General features: G+C 37.2%; 1 protein-coding gene across 1 annotated transcript in view; it reads left to right on the top strand.

Moving 5' to 3' along the window:
• The first annotated feature begins 13751 nt into the window (after window positions 1-13751).
• Window positions 13752-19682, top strand: part of fgfrl1b (fibroblast growth factor receptor like 1b) — a 45916-nt gene continuing 39985 nt past the window's right edge. The window contains exons 1-2 of the mRNA XM_051860950.1: window positions 13752-13993; window positions 14207-14299. Coding sequence (XP_051716910.1) covers window positions 14227-14299 — 73 coding nt within the window. The 5' untranslated portion in view covers window positions 13752-13993; window positions 14207-14226. The remainder of the gene's footprint in view (window positions 13994-14206; window positions 14300-19682) is intronic.

The following is a 19682-nucleotide window of genomic DNA, read 5'->3' as shown; positions in this document are numbered from 1 at the left end:
CTCATAAAGAACTTTAAAAGTATTTTGTGCACTGCAGATTCACGTTTGTTTGTGTGTGTGCAAGAATGAGGCTGAGAGAAGGATGAAAAGACAGAGACCCACAGCCACGGACTCTGGCATTTTAAAGGTCAACAATGACATCATTGATTAGTATCGTCTGGGGAACGAGATGCTCCAAGGCAAAGAAGGGAAAATCTATGACGAATACTTGCACAATGAAAGCCAAAGAATTTACATCGTGTACTGTGCACTCACTTCTAAACCTATTACTGTCAATGTAGATGGATGTGCAAACACTCATATTTAGTGGGATTAGCTACTGTTATGTTTTAACTGGTGAGGGGCGCAGAAGAGAACTATAATTAGAATGACAATTCCAAGAATCACATAGAAAAGCTTAGACATTGAAATTCATTAAATAGGCGATGCAAATTAGCAGGCCATAATTAGATGTTTTTCAAACTAACTGACAGACTTAGCGCTTAATACACCTGATGTTGTATCAAAGCCGCTACATGTTAGGTACTAAATGTTACCTATAGTTCCCTTTTTTAACAGGCATGAATTATTGAGTGGAGTTGGAGGAATAGACTCTTGCAAAAAGTACAATGAGGATCTACAGCTAAAATGCTTCTGAAATAAATGTAGTAAAATTTTACTAATTCTGGGTCACTAATAATGAAAATGATGCTTAAAATTGTTAATTGGCTCTAGTTTTCAAGAAATGCTGTAACACTTTAGTATAGGGAACACACATTCACTATTAACTATGTCTTTTTTCCTCAATAAACTCCTAATTTACTGCTTATTAGTAGTTAGCAAGGTAGTTGTAAAGTTTAGGTATTGGGTAGGAATAAGAATGGAGAATAAGGTCATGCAGAATAAGGCATTAATATTTGCTTAATAAGTACTAATAAACAGCCACTATTCTAGTAATATGCATGATAATAAGCAACTAGTTAAAGAACCCAAAATAAAGTATTACCAGAAATGCTATTGGGTCAGTATACGACCATTGACTTGGGAATGGCGGAGGATAAGTGAACCAGAAATGACTAAAATTCATCTTTGACTGGATCTATGAATAAATCTGTGACTGGGTTTGGATATAAATGATGCTGTATTGCATCATACATGATATGAATTGCATCATGTTATTTCTTGAAGTCATGGATGATGCAACCATAATGAAGCTTACATCACTCTGCTTAACGAATTGTCCTATATCAGGTCTCGAAAACATACAGGGGTGCAAAACTCAATTCCTGGAGGGCCACAGTCCTGCAGAGTTTAGTTCCAACCCTGCTCCAGCACACATACTGTACCTGTAGTTTTTAAATGAGCCTGAAGGACTTGATGAGCTGGATCACGTGTGTTTTATTAGGGTTGAAGCTGAACTCTGCAGGGCTGTAGCCCTCCAACTGAGCTTTGCACCCCTGTCATACAGGGCACTCTTATTTGTCAGTGTTTGATTTTGCAAATGGACACATTTCTGATATAAAGTGAACAGAGGTGCCTCATACTTGTGTGAACAGTGCAGATAACTTCAAATGGAGCAAATGGAGCCCATCAATGCTTGCAGACTATTGCTGGAAAGTGATAAGAGATTTAATGACTACAAGCCAAGAAGCTCAGAGTAGGACTAAACTATGTACATAACAGTTTTTTACCTTTTGTTTCATAATTAATTTTATTTATATAACCATTTTGCTGATTTAAATTGTTATATAAACAGGACAGGCGACAAGTACACAATATACTACACAATATATATAGTCGTAAAATGTAAAAAAAAAAAAAAAAAAAAAAAAATCAGAAATCAGTTGTTCTAATTGGCATATTTGAATTCAGCACATCAAAATACATAATTAATAGCACATTTTATCTCTGAAGCAGACTACTTCTAAAAAACTGTAAAACATTGTTATCGGATGTGGTGCTATATACACTGATGAGCCAAAACATTATGACCAGTCACAGGTGATTATTAAGGTCTGGGTAGATTAGATGGTAAGCAAACAATCAGTTCTCGTAATCAACATGTTGGATGCAGGAGAAATGGGCAGGAATAAAAATCAGAGCGACTTTAACAAGGGCCAAATTGTTATAGATTGGGTATCTCTGAAACGGAAATTAGCTAGTGGGTTGTTTCCAGTCAGCAGTGGTGAGAATTTACCAACAGTGCAAGAGGGAAAAACCACAAACCGGCGACAGGGTGTTGCAGTACGTCAATGCACGCGGGCAATCAAGGCTATTCAATCTGGTCCGAGCCAAAAGAAGTTCTACTAAAGAAGTTCAAAAAAATTTAGTGATGTTATGGGAGGAATGTGTCGCACTCTGCTGTGTCATTCCGTGTCAAATGTAAGGAATGTGTAAGGAATGGTTTGAGGAGCATGATGAAGAGCTCGAGTGTTGCCCTGGCCTCTAAATTCCCCAGATCTTAGTCTAATTGAGCATCTGTGCGATATGCTGGACCAACAAGTACGATCCACGGCTGCTCCACCTTGCAACCTACAGGACTTGAAGGAACTACTGCAAACGTCTTGGTGCGAGATACCAAAGGACACCTTCAGGGGTCTTGTAGAGTCTATGCCTTGGCGGGTCAGCGCTGTTTCGGTAGCACGCAGAGAACCAACAGCATATTAGGCAGGTGGTCATAATGTTTTAGCTCATCGGTGTAGAAAGATAAGAAACTGAATTGATTATATTTTAATTTTTATTCTAAAATGTCTAAGTCAGCTTGCAATGTATCATTTCACCATAACTTTAACTGTTTGGGAGTGTAGAGCTTTTAACTTTCTGGAAGGAAGTTTTTGAACTGATTTGTTATTTAACTGGAGAAATTGTTATTGTGGAGGCCAAATTATATTTATTGCATACATACCCTGCAATTTGAGTAGTTAATGGAAGAAAATGCAAGCTAATAGATTTTTGTTATATACACCAAACATATAATTAATTTAAAATGGAAAGATATCCAAAGACCTTCCTATATTTAGTGGCTTAAATAAATGTCTTGCTGCCTTGCTTTGGAAATGTTGGCATATATAGTTAGAGGGAAAATGGAGATTTACAAAATATGGACTCCTGTTTGCAATTTATAACCACTTAGATATGACATTCAAGATCATTTATTTCACTGCTGAGATACATGGTATTGTATGGCTGAGAGTAAAACACTATTACTGCTGTTAATGCTTTTTTTTATTATTATTATTCAGCAAGGATGCATTAAATTGATCAAAAGTGACAGTAAAGACTTTTACATTGTTACAAAAAATGCTATTTCAAATTTTAAGATTTGAACTTTCTTTTGAGCTTTAGACATTGTAAATTCCAATAACATTTATTTTTTCAATTGTAATAATATTTCACAATATTACTGTACTTTACTGTATTTTTTATTAAATAAATGCAGCATTAGTGAGCATAAAAGACTTCCTGAATAACATCTAAAAAAAAATCGGTAGTGTATTTTTTTCTCTGAATATTGGCATATGTGTTATACATATTTGTGTGTAATTTGTGTGTTTTTTATGCATTTAATTATCAAAGATACCTGGGTGGGTGAACTTCTAGATGTTCTGAATGTGTTCTGCACTGTTTATCTTTCAGTATTAAAAAAAAAAAAAAAAAAAAACTCCAATAAAAAACCTCTATGTAACTCTGAAATTATATGCAAATGTCCAGTTAAATAATTTGGTACTACCGTCATTCCTATCATTAAGTGCCAGTGTCTGCTTAAAACTTTTTTGTTAGTTTATGCTGCCTCACTGTTAGCCTGAGGAAACCAATAAAAACAGAAGCAAAGTCTTTTCACAGAACACTAGTAAAAGATAACTTTTATTGTGTCTACTTATAAAAAGAAGCATTACAACTGTATAACTTTCAAACTGTCTGGGGCTGAGTGTGTGTTCACTGTTCTCTTAGATTAATTGAATTTTCTCAGTAGAAACATTGACAAAGTGAGACTCTAACTGCTGGAGAAAAAAAGGAAGAGCTTTTCCAAGCATGTCTCACTGCACAATACAGATATATATTGCACAGTTCAGTTATCTCTCTCTCTCTCTCTCTCTCTCTCTCACACACACACACACACACACACACACACACACACAGTCTCTTTCTCTATCTCTCTCCGCAGGGTAAATTTAATTTTTGGAATGGAGGGGTGTGAGAATAGGCCATGCGAGTGGATAGGGTGATGTCGGGTGAAATGATGCAGAGCGGAAAGGCAGAATGGGATGGGAATTACAGCCGGACTTGGTAATGGGAAGCCTGGAAACAGACCAAGTTAATAAAGCCACCGGCACTCTGGCCTGAGCTTGAGAGTGATTCAGGCAAACTGCCCAATCCAGTCATTAAGCTGATGATACAAATGAGAAGCGAAAAAGGAGTGTGCTCGTGCGTGTACGTGATTATGCATTTGTGTGTGTATGTGTGTGTGTGTGTTTGAGAGACACCGCACAGCAGACTGATTGGTGCCTCTTCAGCCTGTGGAAGAATAGTCTTGATTCTGGCTCCTGTCCTTGTCTTTAGCTTGTGCATCTCATGATTAAAACCAATTACTCTCTTGAATCCGAGTTCCTTGCCACCAAGATACAAGTATAAATGTCAAAAGAAACAAAAATCTCACTCACATCTTCAAGTATTTATTTATTTATTTATTTATTTATTTATTGGAACTATTAGCTTTGTGGGGTTTTTTTCTTTTGGTTCCGTTTGTTTTATTTTGAACAAATTAATCAGCATATCACATGATTGCAAGTTTGATATTTCTTTTACAAAACAATTAATTAAACATGAAGTTCATATTGAGCAGTCTGTTTTTGCTCCACCAGCAAAGATAGTTTCAAACGAAGCCACAGCACAGTTGCACATCTCTGAACAACACAAAGTGAGTTATGGCGGTACTGAATGTATTGGTGTTTTAGAACAAATCGGTAAGTGATTTGATTAACAATGATAGTTATAAAGATAACTACATCCTTCGGATGAGACGTTAAACCAAGGTCCTGACTCTCTGTTGTCATAAACACTCCCAGGATGTCCTTCGAAATAGAGTAGGGGTGTAACCCCGGCATCCTACCAAATTTGCCCATTGCCCTCTGTCCATCATCATGGCCTCCTAATCATTCCCATTTACTGATTGGCTTCATCACTCTGTCTTCTCTTAACCAAATAAGCTGGTGTGTTGTGGGTGTTCTGGCACAATATGGCTGCTGTTGTGCCATAAAGGTGGATGCTACACAATGGTGGTGGTTGAGGAGATTCTCTCCTTCCATATGTAAAGCGCTTAGAGTACAGAGAAAAGCGCTATATAAATGTAACAAATTATTATTATTATTATTATTACTATAGAGAAAATTATGAAATGGAAAGATGATGCTATTGATGATAATTGCCGCATAATGATGAATGAATGAATGAATGAATGAAACAGCCTTGCAACAACATGAAGTCGTGCCTAACAACGACCTTCAGCCATGACTGTATTCACAGTACAGCACAACCTTTCATACCTTATTGCTTACATATATAGGGTCCACATTTGACAATAACGTTCTGCTAATTTTATCGTCTACTACTTTAAGTGCTCACGTTCTTGACAATATGGTGAATAATAATTGTTTCTCAATGTTTTTATTGTTCATCAGCTGTAAAAAAAAAAATAAATAATAATAATAATAAAAATAATTATTCTTAAAGTGATTCCAACAATATCATTCCTCTGTTTTGTTATAGTTATAGCTGTGGTGTGGACTTTTCTGTTCTCATAAAATTGGATTAAAACTTTATATTTATAGTTATCATCCTGAACAGCACTTTAATTGGTTCTTTCCTTCCTGAATGAAAAATTTCAACTAAATACATAGACATAGCAGACTGTTAATGATAAAAATGATGACACTTAATGAATTAACATTTCAATGCTCAAATGTTGAAATAAAACAATATTTTGTCATTTTTATAATGTACTAATCATTTCATAAAAGCAGATGAGAGATTTACAGATAAGATAGGATTGTTTTGCTTGATGTACTCAAACTAGCATCCAGTTAATGATTTTATGCACTAGGATGTGCTCAATATGGTTATTTGACATTTAGGAGATGCTTTCCATCTAAAGCATTTTTAAAGCAAGGACAGTCCCCTCGAAACATCCCGGGGTTAAGTGGGCTCAATGGTGAAAGGAGAGCTCAGCAACTCTTCATGTGACCTTTAGGTTACAAGCTCAAACTTTAACCATGACACTACCTTGTAACAGAAGCCCTTTTTTCCTCAAAAACATTGTATTGATTCCCTTCCCCATAGATGTTTTGTTCACTGCATGCAATTGTATGCGGATGCATTCAGACACTGGTAAACAAAACATTCTCTTTTCATATTTAGCACACTATAATTGTGTGTGTATCTTTGTGTGTAGGTGTATGTTTGTTCCTTTGAATGAATATGTGGCTCTGATCCCAAATAATTTCCTGTTGTGGGCCTGAGTCTGTCAGGCAGACTGATGGTAACCCAATTAAGTTTCTTTTACATGTTTAATTTTGTTTCCTTGCCTCAGCAGTTGTCAGCTGCCAGCCTGTTTATTCCACATTTTGATAGGCTTTAACATATTACATCTACAGACTGCTAAAGGAACTTATACTACACATGCAGTCAATTGGTACTGAATTATTTATGTTGATTTGACAAAACCAACACCCAGTTAGTCTTATTTTTGTTATTGCTTATTTATTATTTTCTTGGCTGTACAAATTTACACCTTGGCTGTGCTTATTTGTTCCCATTTGGTTTTTACAACCATCCCCATTAGAAAAATACATTATTTTAAGTGGTGTGGTGCTCTCAGATGAAAAAGCTGAACAGTTCTAAGAATGGAAAAGAACAGTATTTCCACTTGAGCTTGGTTCGGCACGGCACGATTAACCTTTCATTTGAAATCGTGGTCTGGGGGGGGGCGTCGCCGAGGTGGGGGCACAGCATCTGAGGTGGCCGGGTCAGGCCCCCTCGCGGTGCAGACGCTGTTTATTACCAACTTACTAAATTACTTTTTTTTATATCATTGTTGATAGCCTACCACTAATAAGTCCTTTCCATAGCAGTTTTGCGTAATTTTGACAATGAATCACATATGAATTATTTAAACACCTGTAACGAATGTATAATCCATTTAGACGTGCTGTAGTAATATATTGCAATTTTTGTTCAACATTTCCAAGGGCAGCCAAGCCATGATTTCTGTGAGCTGTCACCTGTCAAGGTCAGTATCCAGCCTTATGATTCAGCCTTTGGAAAACTCCCATTGCGTCCAGAGAAAAGACAGATGCCACAATGTTAATCTGTGAGTGATGGCCATAAACAATCGTCTATGTCACAAAAAAAAAAAAAAGACGCTTACACAAGAAATTGCTCAGCAATCGATTTGTTGTTGAAAGCTAAACTTTGCGTCCCGTTGCTGCTTCTTTTGTCTGCATATTCTTTTTGAAAGCAGTTTTTTCATTAGCCATGTTCTGTCAATTGCAAATATGGACCTATTTTGCACTTTTCTTGAAGCTACAATCTTGTTCTGTGAAAGTTTTTACTCTATTTAAAGCAAAAATAATGGGATAAACCAATGCAGCATTGAATAAGATTTAAATTAGGTATTGTGCCAGTGCACAGCATTTAATGTCTGTGAATTAAACCTTGAAGTGAAATCAACAGATAACTGCTGGTCTTATACAGTATGGTGAATGAAATGTTCAAAAGGGGAAGACAATGTGATTCACAAGTCATCTTAGGTAGCCTTTTTCGCAACTCATCTTATTTCACTCCATCTTTTCAAGTATGCACAAACCTTACATCAAAAGTCACCATGCACTGCACATTAATTCGGCCACCAAAGTGCATGCATTTTGCATCACGTGTCGCATATTGCATCAGGCTATGCAAAGAGCAGTGGGTTCACTGCAGTTTCCAGCCGAAATTATCACTAGAGGAAGTCAAACAGCAACAACTTTTATTCCTTTTCATACTTACAGTGGCAGATTATCAATTAGTAAAGACTTATTTTCATGTGGTTTCTTACATAGTATCTTGTTATCACTTCAAAACATTTACTATAGTGCATGATTTGTAAACTAATACATTTTTATGTTTTTACCACATAACCAGCTCCATATTTATGGCCTTTTTGATGTAGTAAACTTGCTTGGTATATCATGATACAGCTTTCCATATGCGACGTGAAGCACAGTCAGGGTAAAAGAGATCAAAGACTTGAAGAAGCAAGCTAAAATGGCATGGTTGCTTCAACAATTGCATTTGTATCTTTTGTTAATACTACTGATTAGGTTTAGGTTATAGAGGTTATAGCATAAACCTTTTAGCGTCACTCATTTAGTTTCTGAACTCGGTACACACAATCAAGAAATAAAACTTTAGCAGATTCAACGTTCATCTGTTATGGACAAATCTAAAAGCACTTTTAGCACCACTCAAAGGACATTTCACTTTGAAAGTGTTGTATCATAAAGCATTGTAATACAGAAATGTCGCTACACATGTTCTTCCACTGAGCATGGGTTGCAGAAGAGATTGGCAGTTGGGTCCAGACTGCTTTGTTTTCAGTCTCATTTTCAAGGTGGAAGAACTTAAAGGTTTAGACCAAGTGATAACTTCACATTTCAGCGTACATGGCCAACTATTTATGGGGTTTTTAAGTCATTCTTTTATCTTCATAATAGCCTAAGTGAGGTTTTAAAGAAAAGAAAGGTTCATTCTGTGATTTACAAAACTATTAATCTAGAGGATCTCTGGCATTTTGTTCTGAGTGTCTGTGTATTGTGTTTCTGCTTTAGAACATACTGGTATAAATGCCCAGTTGTGTACATGGTGTCTCTTAAAAAGGTGCAGAAGACTTTACAAACACTCAGAAATCCACATGGACCAACAGTGCCATCTACTGGTGTGATGATAGACAATAAAGACTGTAGAAAGGCATTGTCTGCAGCACGCTTTGCTTCACCTATTTGTAAAAGAGATTTGTCTTGCTTTTTTTAATTCACCTCTCACTTGTCTCTTCTGTTTTTTTCCTCTATATCAATGTAAAGCCCTGTAGTGAAAGACTGTCCAGTGTTGAATAAATGAGTACTGTGAAGAAAGACACCGTCCTCAACATTATAAAAAAACATGCACACAGGGAAAAACAAGAGGGCATTTGTTTTGTTGTTGTTGTTGTTTGTTTGTTTGTTTTTTTACAAACAGATGATTGCCTATACTGAACATGAATAAGAGCAAAATACCTAAAATCCTTGACATGTAAGATTAGTATAGTTAGTGAGTTATTACAGAAATGACTGGATCCTCATGCTGTACACCAAATTTTAATGTCTGTACCTACACCTTTCACTACTATGATGGCCCTTGTCTCATTGAAGCACTCAGAATGAGCACTTGAAATTTGCCAAATGCTGCACTTAGTCCCATTATACAAACCAGTCATAATGAGATTTAATAATGGAAGTGTCAACTGGAGAAAGTAAAATGGCCCACTTGAGTTATGCCAGCTATTGGGTCAAGCGCATGGAATCTCTTTAGTTTAATCACAGCACTAACTCCTGCTGCATGGACTCATGGACATTTGTGTATTTGTTGAGTGTTTCCATTTTTCTTTAATCAGTAAAGTGACTCTATGCATGAACGATGGAGCAAGAATGCAAGAGGAATTGATACAGCAAACAAGAGGACACGTGGAAGTTTAGGATAAGAACCGTGTTTAAATGTGAGTGAGAGATCTTCTTCAGAAACTGTGGTAAAAATAAGTGGATCAGAAGTTGAAAGGCAAAATGGAAGGCTTATCAGCAAGTGACTCTCAACATGAGGTAGATCATTGTACAGGGGATGGAAAGGTGTAGATGGAGGACACAGGAGGGGGGTTTGTTGGGGTTGAGAGTAAAGCTCTGTGAAGATCTTCCCAGATTTGCCTTTTTTCTCTATCATACTTTTACTTTCTGAGGGACAGAGAGAGACCCTTGTCACCTGTGAGCCCAGCATGTGAAGCTAAGACTGTCTAAACTATGAGAGTGTCTCCCAGAAGTTAAACACATATACACACACACCACAGAATTGTAGCAGAGATTATTAGCATATCATTTCTTTTCTTCTTTGTGTTTTGATACACTTCACATATATATTAATACATAGATTTCTTCACACACACCTAAACACACACACACACACACACACACACACACAACACTCAACAATCAACACTTTCAAGGTCCAGAAAGGTACTAAAGACATCGTTAAAACAGTCGACATGACTGCAGTGGTTCAACCTTAATTTTATGAAGCGACAAGAATACTTTTTGTGCGCAAAAACAAAACAAAAATAACAATTTTATTCAACAATATCTTCTCTTCTGTGTCATTCTCATACATTGTTTACGTGCAGCGCTTATAGGTTCTACGTCAGAACGGCGATTCATCAGGCTTGTTTGAGATGCATCGGCGGTGCGCAGGCCGATCAGCTTATGACATCAAAGTACCGCGAGAGCGTTTGGAGAACGTGTGACTCCTTATGCTTTTGAATCACTCTCACGGTACTTTGATGTCATACGCCGATCGGTCTGCGCAGCACCGATGCATCTTGATCAAGCTTTTTATTGGCCGGCTCCTACGTCAGAATCACACACGTGTCGTGCTGCTCACGTGATCAGCTTTGGCCAATACTGATTCGGCATTCGGACGTAAACACGGAAGCCTTCACTGTGCTTACTGTGGCAACGTAAGGATAATGACAGGGCAGAGAAGAGATTGAATAAAGTCGTTATTTTTGTTTTGTTTTTGCGCAAAAGTATTCTCGTCACTTCATAAAATCAAGGTTGAACCACTGCATTCACGTCGATTGTTTTAACAATGTCTTTAGTACCTTTCAGGACCTTGAAAGTGTTGATTATTTTGCTGTCTATGGATGAGTCATATACCTCTCAGATTTAATCAAAAATATCTTAATTTGTTTTCTGAAGATGAAAACACGGGTGTGGAATGACATGAGGGTGAGTAATTAATGACAGAATTTTCATTTGTGGGTGAACTAACCCTGTAAATTACATGGAGAGGGCGGGGTTTATGACCTATACTGGGACCAACCACCTGGGGGCGTTCGAGACGCTTTGGCTTCACTTTTCAGGACTTCTGCGGCACGATTGACACACACACACACACATATATATATATATATATATATATATATATATGTATATATATACTGTTCTACAGAATCTTCTTTCAAAACATTTAAATATTCTTACGTACTGCAAACTTTTGAATTGTAATGGAAATGTGTGTGTGTGTATGTATATTTAAGCACAATTTTAATTTGTTAAATTTAACAAAAGTGTACATATCCAGATCTACATACAGTAGCATCCAAAATTTTATGTTTCAGTTTTGTTCACATAATGAACAGTGTATTAGATTAGAGCATTTTCTGTCTGTCTGGAATTTGCTTTTAAACATGCACAGACACACACTGCAGAGATTTCAATCTTCAAGTCTCTCTTATCTGCGCTTCAAATATCTTAACCTGATTTTGCCTGCATTTCCTCTCCTCTTTTGTGGCTCAAGCCGAGAAACGTGATGCTTAGATGTTTTTCACACTTTATTTATTTTATTTTTTTACAAATAAATGCTTCACGCATCATTGTGGGAGACACCATTTGATGCCATCAATAAGTTGTGCACTTTTAAAAGTGGCAGCGGCTTCTGTCACAACCACAGGCAGGACTGCTCATTCTCTACATTACACAACATTAGCTCACCAAGCCCACTTAGAAAGATGCCTTTGTCTGGTGATTTTCGTCTCTGTGATCCAAGCTTCTCTTGGGTTGTCTTGGTGGGAACTCTGTCGATATTTACCAATGCTGTGACAATTTGGGTCAGGCTGCAATCAAACCCAAGGTTTTAAGTGCCTTCAACAGCTCAAATGATTGTGTTCGCCTGGTAGTTTTGACATCTTCTTTTCAGTGCGTCTACGCGCTGTATTGCGGCAGAGTTTCAATCGAACATGTCAGGAGAGCAGACAATTCCTTTCAACGAGTGTCTAGTCGGCTTTGTGTGATTTGTGTTACTGAAACACCTCTGCAAAACAGTTTAAACACTATTGTAACAACACCAGACAATCGAATATAACGTGTTTGTAAGATGCTGAGCCATGCAAGCACTTGCTAAGAGTCGTAAAACTCCAAAGCTCCAAACTTTTGGGCGATCCAAACAGCACGAGGAGAAAACTGCATGAGACCAGAGAGGAAATGAGCCAGACTCTCCTATGGCTACAAAGCACTGTTAAATCACCTCCCACCATCAGACTCCAGAGTGGGTGGATGCTGAGGACATCTTCATCCCAGATATCTGAGCAGGACTGCCAGGGGGCCACGGGGGTGGTGGGAGACCTATGTGAGGTTTCTCATCCAGCGCCAGATCGCTCTGGGAATCTGCATCATGTGGAAGGGAAGGAGGAGAAGAAAACAGTAAGCCCCCCCAGGAGCTTCTGCACACCACAGAATCTCATTTCTGATTCATGAAGAGGTTGCAGTGACATCAAATTGCACGGCTACGGAGATAGAAATGGAGCAAACCAGTTGAACATAACAGTTCTTGAAAAGTAAGTCACAGTTGTGACATACCCCCCCAAAAAATGCATATGTAAAAAATGCAGTCAAAACATGTACAGTAGTCTAGCAGAATCAGACTAATTTACTCACCCTCAAGTTGTTCCAAACATGTGTCTTTCTTTCTTCTGTGGAACATAAAGAAGACATTTTCCCTCATACAGTGGAATCAGTGGTCACCAAAACTGTTTAGTTTCAAACATTCTTTAAAATAGTCATACAGGTTTAGAGTGACATTAGAGGTTTTGGTGTTTAAGTGTTGTTTTGTCATGTGTTTTGTTATACAACCCTCACAAAAACAGCCAAAGAAATGTAGAAAACAATTGGTTTTTGGTCTTGGGCTTAAACATTAAAATTCATTTTGCTAATTTAATTGAAAGCTCTTCAGGACACTCCAGGAATCTGAAGTTAAATGTCTTTTGATGGGAAGTGTATTCTGATGGAGATTAGCGACATCAAACATACTTAGAGTACCATCTAGTGGCTGAGAGGTGTAATAGACTGAAAACCGAGCCTACTCTGCCTCAGAAAATATTTGAGAGGTCGAGATTCGTGTGTTATGGTTAGGTTTGAACAAGTAGGCCAAGAGGGTCAAAGGTCAGATTGTAAAAAAAAAAAAAAATGAAATAATTATTGAACTGACATGGGGTCTAAGAAGCCTCTATTGATCCCACACCATGGTTTACCTTTAAATAAGTATCAATAGTAAGTTTAAGATGTTTTACATGTTTAAAATGCAACAAATGTCTAATTTAAAATATCAAAGCATTTGGTATAAAATTAAGTCCTTCGTTAGATCACAACCTTGAACCATTATTTGCTACTTGATTGTAGGTGGTATTATGGTATGGGACCTTCTTATTAATTGGAGAAAAATGGGTAGTGCAGCTTATTTATTGATTTTTTTATTAATATTTGTAGTACTTAAGTTAATTGGTAAAACTTAGAAAAGCTGTTGCATAGTTCATCCTCTAGAAAATGTTAACGGATTTAGGTTTTCTCTAATGGTTGGGCCTCCTGGAGTTGCGTTGCAGCTGTCCGCATACAGGGGGCGCTCGTGTTTAATTTCTGCTGGTCTCCAGCTGTTGACTTGGAGGAGCACTGCTGTGATTCACAGCTGTAGACCTTCAGTTCTTTCAACGGTCAGGGATGCTGACGGGTCATGTCAAGAGAAGAGGCGAGTGGAACCTAACTATTCCTGAACTTTTCTTCTCCTGGACAATATACTAATAAATCTGAAGTCATTTCAAAGAAGACATTGCTGCTCAAGAGTGTTCGTCTCAACTTTTCACAAGGAACTGTTTAATTTGTAATATTAAATCCCTTTCGGCGGACATGTAAGTAGTAAATCACAGTAACACTGCATTTACAGATTAGCTGTTTGTTTCATCAGGCTATAATTGCACATTTACTACACTGCAGACGAACGCCATTACACGACGCGACCAACGTATGAAAAGCTAGCGTTGCGTTTTTAATTTGTCGCGTCGCGAATGTGTTGGCTATTGTGTGTAAAACTCCATCGTTATGATTCTCATGGTTTCTTTCAGTGGCGAGTCATCAAAAAAAAATGTTTCCAAAGAGAGGAATCTTGACTTTTCTCACTGGGATTTTGATCGTGGCGCTGTCATGTGAAGCGAGAGGTGAGTCGTTTTATCTGTTACGAGTCTTTTATTCATTCATTAGGGCAAAATTTGAGATAATTTCCTCATAAATAACAGCTTTCAGTGTAATTTTTAGAAGACCACTTTTGAATGTTTCGCTTTTTCCTTTTTGAATCTTTGCTCCTTATCTACATTTATGAAGAAATTCAAGGAGAAAAAGTGTTCAAAACCAATTATCACAAATAATTAGATAGATAAAAGCATATAATTTTCCATTTTACACAGGGCTTTTTAAAGAATTGTGGGTGTATTTTGCCCTGTAACTTTCAAATGTACTAAAATGACTTCAAAATTACTTAGTTTGATTGCTGCCTTAATTGTTTGTTTTTTTTAATATATAAAATTAAAGTGATAACCTGTAGTTTAGTTCACTTTTTCCTTCTCAGGCTCTTTGAATGTAACTGCAGAGTTATAAAACTTTGTGTTGAAATTACTTAAGCTATTGTTACAAGTTAAACCGATGAAATCAAAGATGTTGTTATAACATGACAACAAAAAACATTTTAACAGTTTGCTACAAGGTCAGGACATTAAAAAGTGATCTTTTGCTCCTCAATATGTTTATTGACTACTTAAAGCACGTCAGGGAAGGATCTGGCCATGTGCTGTGTTTACTGACACAGCAGACTAACCGCACTCGCACATAAAGTCATTCTTTTGAAGTCCTACATCTATATCTGCACTGGGGTGTCTCAGACCAAACAAGAAGTCAGAAATTTAGAGGTACATATTTCAGTGTTCCCTGCCAAGTTGAAAAGCAATTTACATTACTCAAAGTCTAACTAATGACACCTACTGTGCTGGAGATTGTGTATCAGAGAGTTGAGTCAGAAAGGTGTTGAACTTCTCCACATGGGCCATCACCCTGCTGTGAGCCCAAAGGACATTTTACTGTCTCCCAGAGGAAATAGGCCTAAATTAGTGTGTTTGAAAGATTAAGCCATTTCTATGTGTTATGCTATATATTCATCTTGTATTATCCTTGGTTAAAATGATTTTAAAATGAATGCATTAATTATAGAACTCATGCTGGGAAACCAGACCTTTTTATCCTTTATGGTGGCTTAGCCATTTATGTCAATGTTATCTGAAACAACATTATTGTGTCTGGCATAATAAATCCGGATGAGTTAACTCTGGTATTTACTCTGTTAAAGGTGATTACTATTATTGCGCCCATAAGAATGCCAGGTTAACCCACAAGTCAGACCCTGACCTCTACTAAGTAAACAATCCATTGTCTTCTTTGTTTATTGGTCCATTTGTTGACTTTATCCTTCATTGTGTGCTATGAGCCCTTCTTGAGGAGGGGTTCCCAATCTGTGTTGTCCTTGGATTGCTCTTTTTTTCCCTGTCAGCCATTCTTAGAATGCTGGATCCCGCTATCTGTGTGTTAAAAGCAGAGAATTAGGAAACAGGAGGCGATATATGGCATGTGTGTAAACAGCTTCTCTTTGGCTGTGTTGAATGAGGTGTATGTTGGTGAAATTGCTAAAACGGTGGCATTCTACAAGCTTTAATATTAAATAAACAATTAAGAAATTGCTTTTCTGAAATTGCTTTAATAGATTGTGTCAGACACCAGTGCACTTGGTTCATTTGAAAGGGTTCATTGTTGGGTGAAGTGACTATTATGTTGTAGAGAAACACGATATGGAGCTTAAGGCAAGACAGTTACTGAATGTGTTTCCAATGAGAATTTGGCACATGTGTCAAGAGTATTACTCTGTGACACAAACACTTGTTTCCCTAGAATTCCGGAAGAGCAGAGACATGACTTCACTGTAGAAAAAAAACATTGATCAGAGCAGGTCTTTCCACATTACATTTACCTTTCAATACTACTTGATTTGCCAGTGCCTGTTTTACTTTTCAGAAGTTTGAAATGGAAATTCTGTATCTGTACTTACAAGAATTTGATCTTCAATCAAAGTTGGAGATTAAATTTAAAATTAAAGCATCACAACTTGAGCATCCTCATAACACCTAGGTACTGATATACAGTGGGATATATGATAAGAGATTTTTTAATCTGAGTAATTAATGTGGATTTTATTTTTATTTTATTCTGTTATTTTATTTCAGACAGACTGTCAATCTGTGCATTAAAGGTTCAACCAAAATAATTTTTTCACCTTGTGCCATTAAAAATCCACACTAACACACTTTTTTATCAAATTCTGTCTTTCCATTGAAAGTCTATTCACCCAAAACTCTGACACATACTAATCATTCATAAAGAGATCTTAAAATAAATATTCTGAAATCTTCTGAAGAGGAGCAATCACTTTATATGATGAACAGATTTCATTTAGGTTTTTATTCAAATATAAACATTGATCAGCGAACAATGTTTAAAGAATTATATTTTAGTAAATTGAAGCTCAAGCATGCTTGCTTGACCCTTGAGAACCAATGAGATTCGTTCTTGCGTGTTATGACAACACATTTGAGCTTCTACAAGAACCGATTAGGTTTGTTCTTGAGCATGTACGGTAAATGGTATCAGACATATTTTATATTCAGCAAAAATCTGATTATAGCCTGGATAAGTTTTAGAGATGCACTGGTCGACCGGCCATAAATCGGAACCGGACGGTTTTTGCTCCTAACACACGATCGGCAACCAGCCAGTTTTTAGTTTTATTTTGGCCGATCTCTATTCCAGACAAACCGCACTGCAATAATTTCTCAAAATGTCATTTGTGTGGAAATATTACAAAGTCTGTAAACAGGCCAGAGACAGGATACACTGAATACGATCGTAAAGACACGCCAGCAGAGAAAATACTGTACCAGGTACAGCAAGCTCACTGTTAGTAGTGTTTATAAGCGTAGCAAGGCTTTATGTATAGCCTTACCCAAAGAAACCACTGCTGTTCCATAAGCGCCACCTACTGTCAGAGAGTGAATTTGCATTTTCATTCAGTCCTGTTCTTGTTTTATGCAGGTGTCTTGTGTAGCATAATTTCATAAAGCTAAAGTCAGACCATTCTGTTTTTGCTTTAAATCTTAAATTATACGATCTAATTAAAAAAAAAAACTGTTCATGATACATGTGTGTAGCATCTTTGTTTGGATTGTGATTAAAATGCAGTGGTTGCTTCAAATTTCAAATGGCGGATATTTGTTTAATCCAGTCTGGCCTGTTATAGAGCAAATAATCTGCATTTTTGCTTGTAAAAAATCAGAATCGGCCATTAAAAATCATGACTGGTGCATCACTAATAATTTCACTCTTGCCCCGTGGGGGTCATCTTGATTGTACACTAAGTGTAGGATCTCGTTATCTCATTAGTTTCAATGAGTATGGACAGCTCAGGATGGAATGACACTCCTCTAGCAAGCCTTACACACACAAAACACACCAGTGTGAACACAGTGGTTCGAGAAATGCTCTTTCTTCCCTGTTCTCTCGTGTGGTCAGATATTTCCTGTTTCTCACTAACTTTCTTGCTGGTGAAAAGAAGCTGACTGCTTTCTCTCAAGAAAAAGTTTGTGTTCCTGTGGCACCACGCCTGGCTGTTATGAGCTGCACAGCTTGATGTTTGACTGTTTTTTGACATTTGTTCTGATGTGGCAGTTGATTGCCGCTGCAGAACATGTTCTTAAAGTTGAAGCGAAACAACCCGTATCCATACTAATAAATATAGCTCTGAGATTTATGCACTCTACCGGTTGTAGAGCTCGATGAAAGACAGAAATGTGTATCCAACAGTTGTGGCAGTTACCAGCTGTTTAGAGTGGCACATGTATCAAAGGCCTGGGTTATGCTCTTTAAAGAGGTCAGATACGGTAAAACGTGGTACTTTTTTTTTTATTTGCAGCCACAGGAAAAGACTTTCACTCTTTCTTTTAAGGGTTTCTTTTTTTCCTCCGCTCAGATATTTAAATCAGTTCCAGGCTTTGGGTTGTAAGCAGGAGATGTTGGCCCTCATGCTCCATTTACTTCAATGATCTACCTTTTAAAGTAGAAATAGCTTTGATAAGAACAGGGAAAACAGGCTTCAGTTATGCAGCACTCCCTTCAGCTGGCTTCTCAGCAGGTGTCAGGATCTCTGGGTTTATTAGACAGATAATGCAGCTCTGCAGGCAGGCCCTGCTTATCAAACAAATGATAATGGAGCAGCTCTGTTGGAGCCATGCTGTGCCTGTGATCTGCCTCTGCAGGACAACAGTAATGCAGGCGTCAGTCTCTGGCCACTTTGGCCATGTTAGAGAGAAGCCAAATGCAATGGAAAAGCATTGGTTGTTTCATATACTAAGCTTTGAATGATTAGTAGGCATGTGCCTATATTATAATGGAGAGTTCAAATGGATATAATTTGCATTAATTTACACATCCCCTGCCACTTATGTGTTTGTTTATGAAATATTTGGTGATTAAATGCCTGTGTATAATTCATATAATTATAGTGTAATGTATAACTTTGATTTAGATTCTATTTAATTTTCTGTCAGCATTCAATTGAATTGCATACATTTACATAGAGTATTTAATTTAGTCTCCCTCCATCTAGATTTAAAATGAATCATGAGTATTCCCTGGGTCAAATGATAAAATTACTTCCACTAACGGCCTTGTGGAAGGGCCCCAGATGTTCACTTTCATTTGGAACACCCCTACAAACGGCATCCCCTTTTCGAATTGCCCCTCAAGGGCGCAAAAATGCCGTTTGGAATTTGCCCATCAATAAAACAGCTTGAGAATAATATATCACATAGCATTACATTTACCTCAGGGATTTAGTGTCTATCTACACTACAGTATGTTAGTTAGCTAGAGAAATTAACTCTAGAACGTAGCATTTCGTATATGCACTATATTAGCCTATTCATTATATATATAACCAACCGTTAGTCTGCTGTGAGCGAGAGATGGAGAGGAGGAGCGCTAAAGTAAAAAAAAACTCTAATTGCTGGAAAATGTTTGAATGAATTATTTAAAAAATGGTTTTGAATGAATTCAATGACTCATTAATAAATACTTGTTTCATTGCTGGATGAATCAGTGTTTTTGAACGAATCTTTTGAATGAACGATTCAGTGACAAATAGATTTTTTAACAGTCAGTTGTCGCCACCTAGTGGAATTAGATGTAATTGATACAACCATTATTTGACGTGCCAAGTTCGTGTCAAAAGGTAGTTTGCTCTATTTTGATCGCTATCGTAGACATCGGTGTTTAAATACTAACTTAAAACTTATATCTCAGTACTTCTGTGATAATGTGAATATTTGTAACACAGAAATAACTAATGTGTGATTCAAAACGGCTCTCTCTGGCTTTGGCAGCACGAACACAGATTTGAACGTTCCGGTATGATTTTGTCAAAGGTTTAATAGACGCGGGAGAACCGTT

Source organism: Ctenopharyngodon idella, chromosome 14 (assembly GCF_019924925.1).
Source record: "Ctenopharyngodon idella isolate HZGC_01 chromosome 14, HZGC01, whole genome shotgun sequence".
Classification (NCBI taxonomy): Eukaryota; Metazoa; Chordata; class Actinopteri; order Cypriniformes; family Xenocyprididae; genus Ctenopharyngodon; species Ctenopharyngodon idella.
The sequence above is the reverse complement of the archived record's forward strand: the minus strand, read 5'-3'. Positions and strand labels throughout refer to the sequence as shown.